Source organism: Pogoniulus pusillus, chromosome 32 (genome assembly GCF_015220805.1).
Source record: "Pogoniulus pusillus isolate bPogPus1 chromosome 32, bPogPus1.pri, whole genome shotgun sequence".
NCBI lineage: Eukaryota > Metazoa > Chordata > Aves > Piciformes > Lybiidae > Pogoniulus > Pogoniulus pusillus.
This window is the reverse complement of record NC_087295.1, coordinates 1,467,408-1,484,515: the sequence shown is the minus strand read 5'-3', so window position 1 is coordinate 1,484,515 and position 17,108 is coordinate 1,467,408. Positions and strand designations below refer to the sequence as shown.

The 17,108-nt window shown below is 52.9% G+C and overlaps 1 protein-coding gene across 6 annotated transcripts in view; it reads left to right on the top strand.

The window, feature by feature from the left end:
* Window positions 1-17,108, top strand: part of MYRIP (myosin VIIA and Rab interacting protein) — a 115,978-nt gene that overhangs the window by 40,083 nt on the left and 58,787 nt on the right. For all 6 annotated transcript variants that reach the window (XM_064169743.1, XM_064169738.1, XM_064169739.1 and 3 more), the window contains exon 3: window positions 4,359-4,580. In XM_064169743.1, the coding sequence (XP_064025813.1) occupies window positions 4,359-4,580 (222 nt within the window). The remainder of the gene's footprint in view (window positions 1-4,358; window positions 4,581-17,108) is intronic.

Sequence of the window (17,108 nt, the reverse complement as noted above, 5' to 3'; positions counted from 1 at the left end):
GCTCTTTGGGTCCCTTCCAACCCCTGGCATCCTGTGAGCCTTGCAGGAGTGGTGGAAGTTGCTGGTGCCCAAACAGAACAGAGATGCAAGGAGCAACACAGCTATCTCTAGGCTGCCTTGCCAAGTGTTCCTCAGTTGGACTGAGATGAGGTGGAGAAGGTTAGGCTCAGGAAGAACAGCCCTGCTTGTATTTTAACCTTATTCTTTTAACCTCATTCTTTGAGTGAAAATCAATGAGGGCCAAGGAGAGGATCCTTGCAGAGAGTTTGCTTTGAGAACTTGCACACAAAGACCCCAGAGTACTTTCTTGTCTGACCTGCTGTGTGGACTGTAACCTGTTGGAGGTTTTCTAGAAGAGCTTTTGTAAGCAGAGAGTGGTTTGGGCTGGAAGAGACCTCCAAAGGTCATCTAATCCAACCCCCACTGCGGTGCAGGAACATACAGGGAGGACATGGACCTGATGGAGAGGGTCCAGAGGAAGGCCACAAAAATGATCAGGGTGTTGGAGCACCTCTGCTGTGAGGACAGGCTGAGGGTGTGCAGCCTGGAGAAGGCTCCACGAGACCTAATAGCAGCCTGCCAGTACCTGAAGGGTGCTACAAGAAGGCTGCAGAGGGACTATATGCAAAGGCCTGCAGGGTCAGGGTGAGGGACAGTGGTTTGAAACGAGAGCAGAGCAGATTTAGAGTGGATGTTAGGAACAACTTCTTTAGCATGAGGGTGGTGGAACCCAGCAACAGGCTGCCCAGGGAGGTAGTTGAGGCCTCACCCCTGGAGATACTCGAGGTCAGGCTCTGAGCAACGAGTGGGCATCACCCTCAGAGAGGTGAAATCTCCTCCTGTGTTAGTCAATCCATGCCATAAATGTAGCAGGTTGGCTTAGTGGGAAGTGATGTTGTGACTGAATTTACATCACATACTTGGACAGTTCAGTGAAGCCATTGGCATTGCCTGCTGCAAGCTCAAAAAGCAGAGCAAACGTTGCTGAATTACAGCAGGGAATAGTTAGCAGCAGTACATCTTCCTGCTGCTTTCTTGTGCTAATGAAAGCCCAATAAGATGGTAATTGCAGGATCTTTTGCCCATCTGTGCTTAATGATAACCTTTGATATAAATGAACTTCTTTCATGCAGCAGCCTTGGTCCCAGTGCTGGCAGGTGAGGAGACTCACAAAGGAAGCAGGTAATTGAATTTCCTGCAGCAGGCAATGTAGCAGAACCTTATGGTGCACAGCCAAGAGCAGAAGCAGCAGAATGCCTTCAGAAGCACAAGCAGAGCCTTGCTTAGCTTTTGTTTCCCAGATGCTGTGCAGTACCTCCGCTTGTTATTGGTGCAGCAATCACTTTGACAGGAGAGATAACGAAGAGCCTCAGCGGTGGGGGCTGGAAGGGGCCTCTAGAGATCATCTGGTCCAGCACCCCTGCTGAAGTAGGTTTATGGAGGAAATAATCAGATTTACAGGAGAATTCATAAACAGTAAAGAGCAGCACATCATTTACAGAACCCCTGGGTTCTTCCCTAGCTGCTTGTGTGCTCAGTAAAACTCTTCTTGGAAACAGATCTGCTTTTCCTGGCTGGCAGAACTGCAGGAATCTGAAGCTTGGGAGGGGGAGAAATAGCTCAGCATCTCATAGAATCAGCCAGGTTGGAAGAGACCTCCAAGCTCAGCCAGCCCAACCTAGCACCCAGCCCTGCCCAATCAACCAGACCATGGCACTAAGTGCCCCAGCCAGGCTTGGCTGCAACACCTCCAGCCACAGCCACTCCACCACCTCCCTGGGCAGCCCATTCCAATGCCAATCACTCTCTCTGCCAGCAACTTCCTCCTCACATCAAGCCTAGACCTGCCCTGGCACAGCTTCAGACTCTGTCCCCTTGTTCTGGTGCTGGGTGCCTGGCAGCAGAGCCCAACCCCACCTGAAATACATCTCTGTCTCACAAGCATGATTCAGGAGCAGGAAGGTCAGAGATTAGCAAAGCACATTTAGTGCAAATCAAGCCCCCTTCATTTTTTCCTCTCTTTGCACACCTCAAATTTGAGGGGGGCAAAGGGTTTAGGGTAAGACCAAGTAGAGCATTTTGCCCTTTGCTGTTAAAATCACTCCAGTATGAGCTTTTGTCAGACTCCATTCAACCAGGCCATACTCAGCACACTCTGTTTTACACAGGGTATCTGCACTTCTTTCCTGCCTTCCAAGTGCACTTCAAGATAATGCTGCACTGAAACAATTTGCTTTAGACTGCCTCTGCTCTGCAGAGCTGAGGAGATTCTCCAGCACCTTTACAGAAAGTCTTCAATCCCTTCCAAATTGTTGGCAATGAAATATTTATTTCTGACAGGGTAGCAATCCCCAGGTTGATTATTTAATCAGAAGAACATAAAGAGAAGTTTGTAAGAGATCAAAGAAACAGAGTGAGAAAAGCAGAGAGCTACATAAATTGCACAAACAGTTTAAAATCTGCATCCTGTGCCTGCTGCAGCTCTGTGCCTCCAGTTAGAGCAACCAAAACCTCAACCAGGCCAACTGCTTTATCTAAGGAAGGTTTAGGATCAGCTCCACGGAGCAGGAGTGACTGAGATTTTTGGCTCTCTGACTTTTATGTGTAACAATAACCCCTAAAACAAATCTATGCCATCTAAACATCATTAGGGCCCTGAGCAGCACATCCAGGACTGATGAGAGCTTGGACCTTGGCTGAAGTAAGAGCATGCCTCCAACCACTGAGCACAGCTCAGCACCCCTGGATGTGGCAGCAGCTGAGCTGCTCTGAGTGCTGCCAGCCCAGGATACATTCACTTCTGGAGCAGATCCAAGATCATCCAGTCCAACCTAGCACCCAGCCTTGGCCAACCAACCAGACCATGGCACTAAGTGCCCCAGCCAGGCTTGGCTTCAACACCTCCAGCCACAGCCACTCCACCACCTCCCTGGGCAGCCCATTCCAATGCCAATCACTCTCTCTGCCAACAACTTCCTCCTAACATCCAGCCTAGACCTGCCCTGGCACAGCTTGAGGCTCTGTCCCCTTGTTCTGTTGCTGCTTACCTGGCAGCAGAGCCCAACCCCACCTGGCTACAGCCTCCCTGCAGGCAGCTGCAGGCAGCAATGAGCTCTGCCCTGAGCCTCCTCTGCTGCAGGCTGCACACCCCCAGCTCCCTCAGCCTCTCCTCACAGGGCTCTGCTCCAGGCCCCTCCCCAGTCTTGCTGCCCTTCACTGGACACCTTCCAGCACCTCAACATCTCTCTTGAATTAAGTGGCCCAGAACTGGACACAGTTAATTAGAAGGGTTAGGTGATAGGTTGGACTTGATGATCCTGAAGGTCTCTTCCAACCTGGTTGATTCTGTGCTTCTGTGAAACTAAACCAGGATCTGTGCAGCATCAAAGGCTGCCTTGAGACACGTTCAGACTGTGTGCAGCGTGGGAGTGCTGGGGCCAGGGAATCAGGCTCTCTTCCCTGAAGCAAAGCTGCTGGAGCACTGTGTAGGTGTAGGCCTTCCACACTGTCTAGTTCAGTCTTCTGATCTGCTCTTGATGTGCTGTGAATTCAGATGTAGCCAAAGGGTCTGCAGAAAGCACAGGAACCAAATCTAGGGTGCAGCTGTGCCCTGAGCTCCCCACAAGGGAGATCTCTTCTTTGGCAGAGAGAAGAGAAGAAAGGCATCAGTGCATGGCACTATCCAGAAGGGAACTGAGCACTTGCAGCTCTTCTGTTAGGAGGAGCTGGAGGGAAGCTGCACTGCAGCTGAAAGCTGCTTGGACACATAGCCCCAGCTAGCAATGTCCAGTGGTTCAGGGTGCTTGGATGGTGAGAAAGGGAGAAGGCTTTTTGTCTGCCTCAGCTTCCACCATTGCCCCTTGTGCTGTCCTTGGGCATCACCCAGCAGAGCCTGGCTCCAGCCTCCTGGCACTCACCCTGCACATGCTGATAAATCATTCAGTCTGGAAAGGGAAAGGCTCCCAGAGGACCTCACTGCAGCCTTTCAGTGCCAAGAAGTGGCCTGTAAGAGAGATGGGGACAGACCTTTTAGCAGGACCTGTGGTGCTAAGACAGGAGCTGATGACTTTAAACCCAGTCCTGCTGCAATACAAAACACTTTAGGGTTCTGCAGCTCCTCTCCCAGCTGGTTTAGCCTTGGTCCTAACTAGTAAACCCCCAGGCCTCTCTGCAGTGAAGTGAGTGTGTGACTGCCTTGGTGTCTGTAGGTTTAGAACATGCCTTTTTGAGGTCTCTTTCCCACTTAGAAGAGTCACTTGAAGAGAGCAACAGGAAGATGCAGAAAGAGGAGGAAGGCAAAAGGGAGATTTTTCTATTGAAACTTAGTTGCTGTTTCTGTTCCTTTGCTTCCCTTGCAGTGAAATGAAGCAGAAGCTGGATGAGGAGGGGAACAAGTGCAGCATCCTCTCCAAGCAGCACAAGTTCAACGAGCACTGCTGCATTCGCTGCTGCTCCCCCTTCACCTTCCTCATCAACAGCAAGAGGCAGTGCCAGGACTGCAAGTACAACATCTGCAAGAGCTGCAGCTCTTACCAGAAGAAGGAGAAGGCCTGGATCTGCAGTGTCTGCCAGCAAGCAAGGTAAAGACCTGTTGTTTAGAAACCTCTGCAAAGCAGCTGTGGCCTCACTTGAGCTTTGCCTTATGTTTGTCAGTAGATGCCACTGGCAGGCTGGGATGTGAAGTGCCTGTTGGTGTAGAGTCATAGAATGGGTTAGAGCAGAAAGGACCTCAAGGATCAGCCAGTTCCAACCTGCTGTCATAGGCAGGGACACCTCCCTCTGAAACAGGTTGCTCAAGGCCTCATCCAACCTGGCCTTAAACATCTCCAGGGAGGTTGTGGAACATAGAAGCACCCAATGTGATGTGGTAGAGAGTGGCTGAAGATGAGGCAGCAGAGTGCCCAGGTGGGCAGCAGAGCCAATGGCATCCTGGGCTGGCTCAGGAGCAGTGTGGGCAGCAGGACAAGGGAGGTTCTTCTGCCCCTGTGCTCAGCACTGCTCAGGCCACACCTTGAGTGCTGTGTCCAGTTCTGGGCTCCTCCATTCAAGAGAGATGTTGAGGTGCTGGAAGGTGTTTGGAGAAGGGCAGCAAGGCTGGGGAGGGGCCTGGAGCACAGCCCTGTGAGGAGAGGCTGAGGGAGCTGGGGGGGTGCAGCCTGCAGCAGAGGAGGCTCAGGGCAGAGCTCATTGCTGTCTGCAGCTACCTGAAGGGAGGCTGTAGCCAGGTGGGGTTGGGCTCTGCTGCCAGGCACCCAGCAGCAGAACAAGGGGACAGAGCCTCAAGCTGTGCCAGGGGAGGTCTAGGCTGGATGTGAGGAGGAAGTTGTTGGCAAAGAGAGTGGTTGGCATTGGAATGGGCGGCCCAGGGAGGTGGTGGAGTGGCTGTGGCTGGAGGTGTTGAAGCCAAGCCTGGCTGGGGCACTTAGTGCCATGGTCTGGTTGGTTGGGCAGGGCTGGGTGCTAGGTTGGACTGGCTGAGCTTGGAGCTCTCTTGCAGCCTGGCTGATTCTGTGGTCTAACTCTGCTTAGCAATTCTGGTTTGCTTTCCAGCAGGCTCAACCATTATATAAAAGGGAGCTGAAATATCTTGTAGCCACTTTTAGCTTGCTTATTTCTGCTGTCTGAAGGCCTTGTCTGACATTGGAGAGAGCTTCTGGAAGCTCAGTCTGTCACATAAATGCCAGGAGGTGTTTTTCCTCCTGAGGCAGAGCTGTGTAGGAGCACTCACTTGCTCTAGGGCACAGCAGAGCAGATACAAGCTGCAGCTCTGCCGTGTGCGTGTTGGCTCCACGGGACACAGGTGGGTCTTGCTCTGCTTTTGTTAGCAGTCCTCTGAGTGATCCCACTCAGGCTGTACTTAGAGGATTTACTACCTTTAAGTATCTAGCAGGGAGAATTATTTCCCTCAGCTCTATGTACTAGTTGAAACTGATACAATTCCTTCCAGCAATGCCTGCTGCTCTGCACCAGTTTCCTTCCCCTTCCTTCTCTCACCACTGTTGTTCTGTTTTCTGCCTGGTCTCTTGATCTCCTCCTCCCCATCCTGTGCATCACAAGCACCATATCCTTTTGCTGGCAGTACCCAAGGAGAGCAAGGGCAGTGGCCTGCATTTTGCACAATGTGCTGGTTTGAGGCCAGCTGGAGTATTTTAATCAGAGACATTAGATGGCTGGGTGTGAGATCACACACAGGGATCAGCAAGTCTGGGGTTTGTTGGGTTGTTCCTTAGCTGGAGGAAGGAGATCTGTGCAACCTGATGGCTTTGGTAGGTTGATCTCTGCTGGGTTTGGGGTTGGGTGGGTTTTATTTTTGCTATCCTGCTCTGTCTTAATTATTTCTGAAGTCTGCACTGTGAAGAATTTCAGTTCTGCTTGACAGAATGAAGCTCTCCTTGCATAACATACAGCAGCCTGCAGTGCTGCTGCACTCAGCTTGGAGAAGAGGAGCTAAAAATGGAATTGGAGGAGAGTAGGCAGGAGAGGTCTATGGAATCAGCCAAACTCAAGTGCTAATTAGGCCAGCTTCACTAGCTTCCTGTGCCTGAGTGCCTCCAGGACTGATCTGTCTTCCAGGAGCTCTGCATTCCAACCTGAGCTGCTCACCTGCTTGTCCAGTGACCTTGGGGAAGATTCCCTGCCTCAGGTTTCCCTGGATTTAAGGATGCTGAGCTGCTGGAGGTCAGTGGCTGGGAAGCTGAGTGGGCTGGCTGTGAAGTGCTCAGTGTTATTCATGTGCTGCTGTCAGGGGAGGTGTGCTGCAGTCAGCAGGGTCGTGCTGCAGCAGCGCAGGAAGGGTCACGCTTGGGTTCTTGGAGGGAGTGAATGAGAACAGAGTATCAGAGCTTTATTTTTCAGTGTTAATGTAGAAGTGCTTGACCCTACCTACTCTGGCTGCCACCTTTCCCCAGAAGAAATAATCAATCATCCAAGTGATGCCTTGGCATCAGCTTCAGGTTGTATTCCCCCTGCCCTTCCCCCCAAGTTTGTCCAGTTCTAGTAAAGGTTGTGACCCAGAGGGTGTTGGTGACCTTCCCGTGACAGGCACAAGTCAAGCAGAGCACACCTGAAATGCAGCAACTCCCTCAGGCCAGTGTCTCCCCACTGCTTAAAGCTGCCCAGCAGCTCACATTGGTCTTGCTTTTGATCCATTTCTGCCAGGGTTGAACAGGAGCAAGAATCTCTGAGCACAAACTCTCCTCCCTTTTTCATCTTTCAGAGGCTCCACTCCAGCTCTTAGCTGTTGTTGCTCTCCTGTGTCCAGTACAAGTCTTTATTTAACACTTGGAGTAAAGCCAGAGTGATAACCCTAGAATCACCACACCTGAAACAAGGGTTAGGGATGATGGTTGTTATTGCATTCAACATGTCCAAGTGGTTTTGTGATCTCACACTCCTCAGATTATCCCATGCTTGGTCATCTTTATCTCTCCAGCTGGTACTGCTGCCAGCTTTTGGGAGGGTGAGGTGTTCATGCCATCCCTTGCAGGAGGCCATATAGGATCAGAGAGTCAACCAGGCTGGAAGAGAGCTCCAAGCTCAGCCAGCCCAACCTAGCACCCAGCCCTGCCCAACCAACCAGACCATGGCACTAAGTGCCCCAGCCAGGCTTGGCTTCAACACCTCCAGCCACAGCCACTCCATCACCTCTCTGGGCAGCCCATTCCAATGCCAATCACTCTCTCTGCCAACAACTTCCTCCTCACATCCAGCCTAGACCTGCCCTGGCACTGCTTGAGACTGTGTCCCCTTGTTCTGCCTGCATTTGGGCTCTGTTCTGTGGTAGCAGAAGCTGAAGTGCAAGTCCCTGTGCTTCAGAGCAGGAGCTCCTCCATCAGGCTTGTGCTGTCAGGTTGAGCTTTTTTGCAGCTTCAGAAATGCAGATTGGATTTTGCCAAGAGTGCCTCGGGAAAATCTGCCTAAACCCAGAATCCTCTCACTGCAGAAGTTGTGAGTGCTCCCAAGAGATAATTAGTAGGGGGATGAAAGAGTTCATTTAATTCAGAAATACAGTTTTCCATCACCTGTCACACTGCAAAGTTAGCAGGGTGATGAGGACATTGTGGTTTGCATTGTCTTCAATTTGCTGTTGAAGATTTGGTTTCTGTTCAGGAGTTGTTTTTTCCTCCTGAGTGGTCAATGTAAGGAACTTGTAGAACAGTGCCTGGAGCATGGCAAGTTGGGTGAGTGGTTGTGTGATAGAGGAAGGCCTCGTACGAGACATCAGAAGTTGCATCAGGAGGTACAGTTGTCATTTTGCCTCACTGATGTGCTTGCAGGGCTTCAGAACCTGACCTCATTGCTGGCTACAACTGCCTGCAGGGAGGCTGCAGCCAGGTGGGGTTGGGCTCTGCTGCCAGGCACCCAGCAGCAGAACAAGGGGACAGAGCCTCAAGCTGTGCCAGGGGAGGTCTAGGCTGGATGTGAGGAGGAAGTTGTTGTCAGAGAGAGTGATTGGCATTGGAATGGGCTGCCCAGGGAGGTGGTGGAGTGGCTGTGGCTGGAGGTGTTGAAGCCAAGCCTGGCTGGGGCACTTAGTGCCATGGTCTGATGGCAGCTGCTTTGGTTGAAGTGCAGAGCTTCCCAGGGAGGGACCCCTCCGGCTACTACCAGAATGCAGACACAGGTCTGCACCACCTGTGGGCTTCCTTTCTTTGTACTTCCCCATGTGTGGTTCAGCCTCCACAGGAGCTTTGCTACCTCTTCTTGCACAAAGGTTCTGCTGCTCTCAGTTCCAATGTGCTGCTCTAATCTTTCCCAAGCTGCTGTCTGAGCACTGCTAAGGCTGAAGAGTGCCACTTGTCAGAACTGCTTTGGAAGAGGGCAAGTGGATGCATGCACTGCCTCCTGGATTGTGCTGAGTCTTGGGAGCTGTCTGGTACTTGCACTCTTTTCACTGAGGTTCTAAAGGCATCATCGTGGCTTCCAAAATCATTTGGACACTTCCATTTTCCTGGGTGGTTGCTGGTGCTGATTCTGTGCATTTCAGATGTCTTTGGGTGGTTTATGAAGGGTAGAAGAACTTAAAATGAAAACATAGCTTTAGTGTATATTTAAAGGGCTTGGAAGGGACCTCCAGAGTTCATCCAGTTCAACCTCCCCTGCCAGAGCAGGATCACCCAGGGCAGGTCACACAGGAACACATCTCCAGAGGAGATTCCACAACCTCTCTGGGCAGCCTGCTCCAGGGCTCCAGCACCCTCACACTGACAAAGTTTTCCCTTCATTTCCCATGGCACCTCCTCTGCTCCAGCTTACTCCCAGTGTCCCTTGTGCTGCCCTTGGCCACCCCTGAGCAGAGCCTGGCAGCCTCCTCCTGGCACTGCCCTGCACATCTTTATCAGCAGCACTGAGGGCAGCCCTCAGGCTCCTCTGCTCCCAGCTCCCTCAGCCTGCCCTCACAGGAGGTGTTCCACTGCCTGCAGCAGCTCTGTGGCTCTCTGCTGGACACTTCCAAGCAGCTCCCTGAGGTCCTTCTTGAGCTGAGGGGCCCAGAACTGGACAGAGTATTCCAGATGCAGCCACACCAGGGCAGAGTAGAAGGAAAGAGGGACAAAAGTGCTTGCTCCATGTCTCCCATGCCTTATGTAACAGATTTCTAGATCTAAGGGCTTGTAGAGAGTTTGGGTTTTTTATAGTGTGTGAAGGGAGTAAAATCTTTTATTACTCTGTAGGTGACAGAACTCATCAGGTGAAGAAGTAGGAGGCAGACCTGGATTCTGCTTCCTACTCATAACTTGCTCACCATCTGGTGCTGAAAAGGTCACCTTGCCTTTCATTTTTTTGCTCCATGCTGGGGTAGACTTAATCCCTGCCTTGGTAAAGTGTGCTCAAGGTAGCTTTCTTTAACTCCATTATGGCTTCTTTTGAGATCACACAGCCCTGGAGTGTCTGAGTAGAGAGCATGGATCTGACAGGCTCCATATGGGCCATCAGGAATTTGGAGGACTCCAGGCTTTTGGTAAGGAATAACAAATGTGCCATCCAGTTACCTAGGAGAGACATTTTAAAGCTCTTCTCCTTCTGAGTCCTTTGCAAGGATCAGCCCAGAGCCTCATCTCATCTGTCACAGTCTGCCTCTCTCTGCTAGATCTTAGTCCTTGTGTGCTCTGCAGCCTGCCTTTTCCTGACCACACTATGGGTTTGAAGAGCTTTCCAAGGCAGAAAAGCCTAAGCTGCTGTGTTGTTCTAGGGCAGGGGCTAGCTCCTCAGTCAGAACAGCAGAAGGATGGCTCAGCCTTTGCTCCCTTGTGCGCTGTAGCACAGACAAATAGCTGGATGGTGCTGGCTACCCACATCACTGTCAAGTGCAATGTGAGAGAGCTCTCTGTCACATGCTCTTAGGTAATAACATAGCAGATGGGAGGTCTTGATAGAAAACAAACCCAAAACCATTACCACCAGGGAAAAAAAACCAAGCACAGAACCAAACAAAACTGTGTTGAGGGCTCCAGAGCTGGGTGTAGCACTGCTGGTGAGGTCTCAGCAGAGCAGAGGGGCAGGATCCCCTCTCTCCATCTCTGGCCACATTGCTTTTGGTGCAGCCCAGGTCACCATTGGCCTTCTGGGCTGCAGGCTCCCACTGTGGGCTCCTGCCCAGCTCCTCATCCCCCAGCACTCTCAAACCCTCTTCTGCAGGGCTGCTCCCCATGTCACCATCCCCCAGCCTGGATCGCTGTCCAGAATTGCCGCAACCTGGCTGCAGGACTTTAGGCTGTGCCTTGTTGGACCTCATGAGATTCACTCAGCCCACCCCTGCAGCCTGTCCAGGTGCCTCTGGATGACCTCATCCCATCCTTTGGATTTATCAGCCACACCTCTGAGACAGTTTAACCCTGGGTCCCCAAATTTTTCTGCTAGTCTTTCTAATTGAAAGGAAGGAAGCTAAACCAAAATGTTTCAGTGCCACCAGCTTTTGGCTGTCTGAGTAATTCTGATCTACAGCTGCATACCTTCATGGAGCTCCACCTATTCAAGCCTCTAACTTGACCTCTGAGTTTGCTTGGGTTGAAGAAAGCTGCCACAAATGTACAGGTTGATGTTGGGTTTAGCATTTTTCTTCAACCTGAGTTTACTGCTGCAGGCTCTCGACTGCCATGCTGGACTGAAATAGGCTTCAGAATTTAAACCAAGTGTTGAAATGGCAGCAGGGGTATGAAAAAAGCCCAGATCCCTGCAGTTTGGACCCAGATGTGGCACTTCATTTCCCAGGAATTCCACCTTGTGAAAGAGCAGCCCAGGGACTGACAACGTTGCAGGCAAGTGGGCAGTGTTGTCAGTCCACTGTGCAGAGTGCTTGCCTGCTTGTTCTGCCTTTGTGCTTCCACTGGGTGCCTGCCATTTCAAACCTGAGCCATTGTCCTGGGCACCTACCACTTGTCTTTGGGGTCAGGCATTGCCATGGTAACATTTCCCTTTTCTTTCCCCCCTTTCACTAGCTTTACCTCCCAACAGAGGAGTTGGTTATGACTAAGGAGAGAGAGTTCAGGTCTGTCATAGTGGCCATGGATATTTTAGTGCCCCTGTGCTGTGCCAGCTGATGCAGTAGGTTCCTTTGGCTCTGGGCTGGTTTTTTTACCATCCAGAAAGAAAATCCCTGAGTCAGGCTGAAGACCATCCAGTGCTCTAAAAGTCTGAAAAAGTGACCTATCACAGAATGGTAGAGGTTGGGAGGTGCCACATCCAGCTGGCATCTGGCACTAGTGGTGCCCCCCAGGGATCAGAGCTGAGCCCAGTCCTGTTCAATATCTTCATTGCTGAGCTGGAGCAGGGGATTGAGTCCAGCATCAGTAAGTTTGCAGATGACACCAAGCTAGGAGCAGCTGTGGAGCTGTTGGAGGGTAGCAGAGCCCTGCAGAGGGACCTGGCCAGGCTGGATGGGTGGGCAGAGGCCAGTGGGATGAGATTGAGCAAGGCCAAGTGCAGGGTTCTACACTTTGGCCACAACAACCCCAGGCAGCACTACAGGCTGGGGACAGAGTGGCTGAGAGCAGCCAGGCAGAGAGAGAGCTGTGGGTGCTGGTCACAGAATTAACCAGGTTGGAAGAGACCTAAGGATCATCGAGTCCAACCTGTCACCTAAACCTTCTGATTCACTAACCCATGGCACTAAGTGCCTCATCCAGCCTCCTTTCAAATGCCTTTAGGGATGGGGACTCCACTGGAGTGCTCAATTCCTTCCAGGCCCCTGTGGAAGTTTGCTGGAGAGGCTGAGAATCAAGTAGTAACCTTAATTAACAGAGAGCTGGGAGTCATTCCAGCAGGGATGATCTGACAGCGTGAGCCTGCCTTCCCTTGGCATGGCAGGCCAGGCTGAAACTGGGATCCTTTCACTGCTCCTCTTCAGCAATTAAGTGCTAGCCATGAAAGGGAAAATTCAGTAGAGGGAGAAGATTGCATTTCTGACTTTAAAGGTGACATTGCCAAGAGTGGAGTTGTAATTAAAAGTGCTGCCAACTTCCCTTTGAAACTTTGTTGTGCAGGTTAGCAGCTGCAATCTGCTGCTCCTGAGGAGGTGTAATCAAAGAGCAGGAAATCAGTGCCACCTGCATGTGAGAATGCAGCAACAGGAGCCTTCTCTTGTGTTTATTTGATTAACTTTGAGAAGAAATATTGCATACTTCTCCCAAGCACAGATCCAGGCTGGATGCAGAGCGGACTGAGAGCAGCTCTGAAGAAAGAGCCTTGGGGGTGTTGGTTGCTGAGAAGCTCCCCAGCAGCCAGCAGTGCCCTCTGGCAGCCCAGCAGGCAGCTCTGTGCTGGGCTGCAACCAGAGGAGTGTGGGCAGCAGGGCAAGAGAGGGGATTGTGCTCCTTGGCTCTGCTCTGCTCAGATCTCATCTCCAATCCTGCCTGCAGTTCTGGTGTCTCCAGCAGAAGGTGGTCACAGAGCTGCTGGAGAGAGTGCAGAGGAAGCCACAATGATCCAAGGGCTGGAACAGCTCTGCTGTGAGGACAGGCTGAGGGAGCTAGGGGTGTGCAGCCTGGAGAAGGCTCCAGGGAGGCTTTAGAGCTGCCTGCCAGTGCTGAAGGGACTGCAGAGGGACTTTTCATCAGGGTGCATGGGTACAGGCCAAGGGGGAGTGTTTTGGAGCTTAGGCAGAGCAGGGTGAGAGTGGAGCTGAGGAAGTTCATCAGTGTGAAGGTGGTGAGACTCTGGAATGGGCTGCCCAGGGAGCCTGTGGCTGCCTCCTCCCTAGGGGTGTTCAAGACCAAGTTGAGATGGAACTTCCTGTGCTGTAGTTATGGATGGAAACTGCAGCAAAGGAAACTCCACCTCAACATGAGGAAGAACTTCTCAACTGTAAGGGTCCCAGAGCACTGGCACAGGCTGCCCAGAGAGGTTGTGGAGTCTCCTTCTCTGGAGCCTTTCCAGGCCTGTCTGGATGTGTTCCTGTGTGACCTGAGCTAGATTGTGTGGTCCTGCTCTGGCAGCAGAGGTTGGACTTGAAAGATCTCCAGAGGCCCCTTGCAACCCCTAAGGTCCTGTCATCCTGTGCTCACTGCAGGGCTGTGGGACTGCATGACTCCTAAAGGTCCCTTCCAGCCCCTAAGGTCCTGTCATCCTGTGCTCACTGCAGGGCTGTGGGACTGCATGACTCCTAAAGGTCCCTTCCAGCCCCTAAGGTCCTGTCATCCTGTGCTCACTGCAGGGCTGTGGGACTGCATGACTCCTAAAGGTCCCTTTCAGCCCCTAAGGTCCTGTCATCCTGTGCTCACTGCAGGGCTGTGGGACTGCATGACTCCTAAAGGTCCCTTCCAGCCCCTAAGGTCCTGTCATCCTGTGCTCACTGCAGGGCTGTGGGACTGGATGACCTCTAAAGGTCCCTTCCAACTCACACCCTTCTGCAGTTCCCTGGTCCTTGTGCAGGGTTAGCTCTGGTGGAGTCATTGGTGCTGAGAGCCTTGGAAGCTGCAGTGGCACTTGTCCTTAGTGGTAGAAGAGTAGCTGCTCCTCAGGCTCTGCCCTCCAGAGCCCTTCCTTAGCAGAAGTTGATGGCACTGTTTCTGCAGGAGCCTGCAGCAGCTCAGCACAGAGCCGTGGCCGTGCTGCTGCACTTGGAGAGGTGACAGCAGTGCACCAGAAAGACCAATTTAGTGTCACATCCAGCACAGCAGAGTCAGTCCAGTGCAGACAACAATGGGCTGACAATCAAGGGGGTCAGCCTCTATTTTTAGTTTGCTGGCTGCCTGGCTCTGTGGCCTTGGGCAAATTGCTTTCACCTCTCAGTTCTTCTGCTTCCCCTCCAAATGCTTGCCTGTCTTTTTCATTTAGATGATTGGGTCCCCTAGGCAAGGAGTGCATCTTGTCTGTACAGTTCCCTGGGTTTGGTTGGAGGCCTTGAGGTCTTCAGCCCTGTAACAGTAGTGATTGGCTTCAGCTTTAGCTCTGCTCTCTGATGTGCTGCTCTGAGGAGCCTGATCTTCCAGAGAGATGGATGTTGTGTGTCAGTGATGGCAGCCTGGTCAGCAGATCAAGAGAGCTGCTTCTGCCCCTCTGCTCTGCTGAGACCCCACCTGCAGGGCTGTGCACAGCTCTGGCACCCCCCAACACAAGAGACTCCACCACCTCCCTGGGCAGCCCATTCCAATGCCAATCACTCTCTCTGCCAACAACTTCCTCCTCACATCCAGCCTAGACCTGCCCTGCCACAGCTTCAGACTCTGTCCCCTTGTTCTGTCCCTGGGTGCCTGGCAGCAGAGCCCAACCCCACCTGGCTACAGCCTCCCTGCAGGCAGCTGCAGGCAGCTGCAGACAGCAATGAGCTCTGCCCTGAGCCTCCTCTGCTGCAGGCTGCACCCCCCCAGCTCCCTCAGCCTCTCCTCACAGGGCTCTGCTCCAGGCCCCTCACAGCTTTGTCGCCCTCCTGTGGACACCTTCCAGCACTGCAACATCTCTCTTGAATTGAGGAGCCCAGAACTGGACACAGCACTCAAGGGGTGGCCTGAGCAGTGCTGAGCACAGAGGCAGAAGAACCTCCCTTGTCCTGCTGCCCACACTGCTCCTGAGCCAGCCCAGGATGCCATTGGCTCTGCTGCCCACCTGGGCACTGCTGCCTCAGCTTCAGCTCCTCTCTCCCAGCACCCCCAGCTCCCTCTCTGCCTGGCTGCTCTCAGCCACTCTGTCCCCAGCCTGTAGTGCTGCTTGGGGTTGTTGTGGCCAAAGTGTAGAACCCTGCACTTGGCCTTGTTCAGTCTCATCCCATTGGCCTCTGCCCACCCAGTTGTGCTCAGCTCCCTGGAGCAGAGCCTGTAGATTTCCAAAGCTGGAGGAGTGACACAGTTAAAAACCAAACCCCCATCAGTTCTGTTTGTTAAACTCTGGGGTTTGGGAAGCCTGGGGCTGGGTGTATTAATGACACAAAGCAGGAAAGAAAGGAGACCTGCTGCCACCCACTCTGCCTGCCGTTTTGGTGGCAGGGAACACCCACTCCCCAGGGTGGAGGATACACTCTCCTGATGGATATGTATCTCATCTCTTGGCATAGCAACAATCCAGGCTGGGACCTGCTCTTCCTCCCGAGCTGGTGATTTCTCCCAAGGCATGTGCAGAACAGGCAAGTGCTGTGTCAGTGTCTGCTTCATTTGCAGAGGGGTGAGCAGATAGAAGACACACGGGGGTGAAAAACCCTCCTGGAGAGAAATTTCTCTGAGCTGCTATTCCTAGATTACAAAGTGCAGTCCTGACTCCATCAGCTCGGATGCTGTTAACACAACAGTGCCTTTTAAAGCAGCTGATTGTGACCGATGTTGTGTTGGAAGGGTGAGTGAGGCAGAGCTGTGTTGGTACCACATAGAGCTGCTCAGCCGAGTCAGCAAGGACAGAGGCTGCGGGGTGATGCTGAGCCTTGCAGGCAGCTGCAGGCAGTCTGCTTTCTCCCTTGCTTGCTGGCAGGGGCACTGTGTAGATCTGCTGGTGATTTGTACATGTTCAGTAGTTCTCATCGTCGTAAGAAGCACACAGAGCTGTTGGAGCAAGCCCAGAGGAGGCCACAAAGATGAGCCAAGGGCTGCAGCAGCTCTGCTGTGAGCACAGGCTGAGGGAGCTGGGGGTGTGCAGCCTGCAGAGGAGAAGGCTCAGAGGGGAGAAGACTCAGAGCTGCCTGACAGTGCCTGAAGGCATCCTGCAGGAAAGCTGCAGAGGGACTTTTCATCAGGGTGTCTAGAGGGAGGCCAAGGGGGAATGGTTTGGAGCTGAGGCAGAGCAGGGTCAGACTGGAGCTGAGGAAGAAGTTCTTGAGTGTGACAGTGGTGAGACTCTGGCACAGGCTGCCCAGGGAGGCTGTGGCTGCCTCCTGCCTGGGGGTGTTGCAGGCCAGGCTGGATGAAGCCTTGAGCAGCTGAGCCTAGCTGAGAGGTGTCCCTGGGCATGGTGGGGAGGTTGGAGCAGATGAGCTCTGAGCTCCCTTCCAGTCTGAGACATTCTCTGACCTGTGTGGTCACTTAAGCTGCTATCTCAGCCCCTGCAAGGGTTAACACCTCCGTTGTCTGTGCACCGTCAGAGGAGAGAAAGCATTAAAGAAGAGAGGAGGGAAGCTGCTCTCTGGAAGCAGAAGCAGAGCTTGGTGGGTGGCAGGTGAGGCTTGCAGAGAGGCGGTGGAGCACGACTGATGCCAGCTCAGCTGCAGGTCAGGGCTGTTCTCTCCCACGGTGCTGCTGTGTGTCTCTGAACGTGCATCACGTTACAGGAGCTGCAGCAGCGAGGTCTCCATGTTGCTATTGGAAACTTCATCTCTTACATTCCCCAACCTTGGAGCCTTCAGCCAACTGTCAGTGTTAGATCTCACGTAGTCGTCTCAGAGCCTCAAAGCCTTTTGCTGTGCCAGTCCTCGCAGGACCCTGCTGAAGGGTGTGGTGTGTGCAGCCTGCCTGAGCTGTGCAGCTTCCTGAGCCCTTTCTCTCCCTCACACCCCCTCCTTCGCTTGCACTAGCACTTGAGAGGCTCTGCTGCTGTTCGGCTGCAGGCTGCTCCACCGCAAGCGAGCTGCACTTGCTGGGGCGGGAGGCAGTGCTGAGCGGAGCTGCGTTCGCTGCGCCTCCCTTCAGCGCAACCCTGCCGGAGCCGGCGGGGGGCACTTCTCTCCCCACTGCCTTCCCTCGGAACCCTTCGCA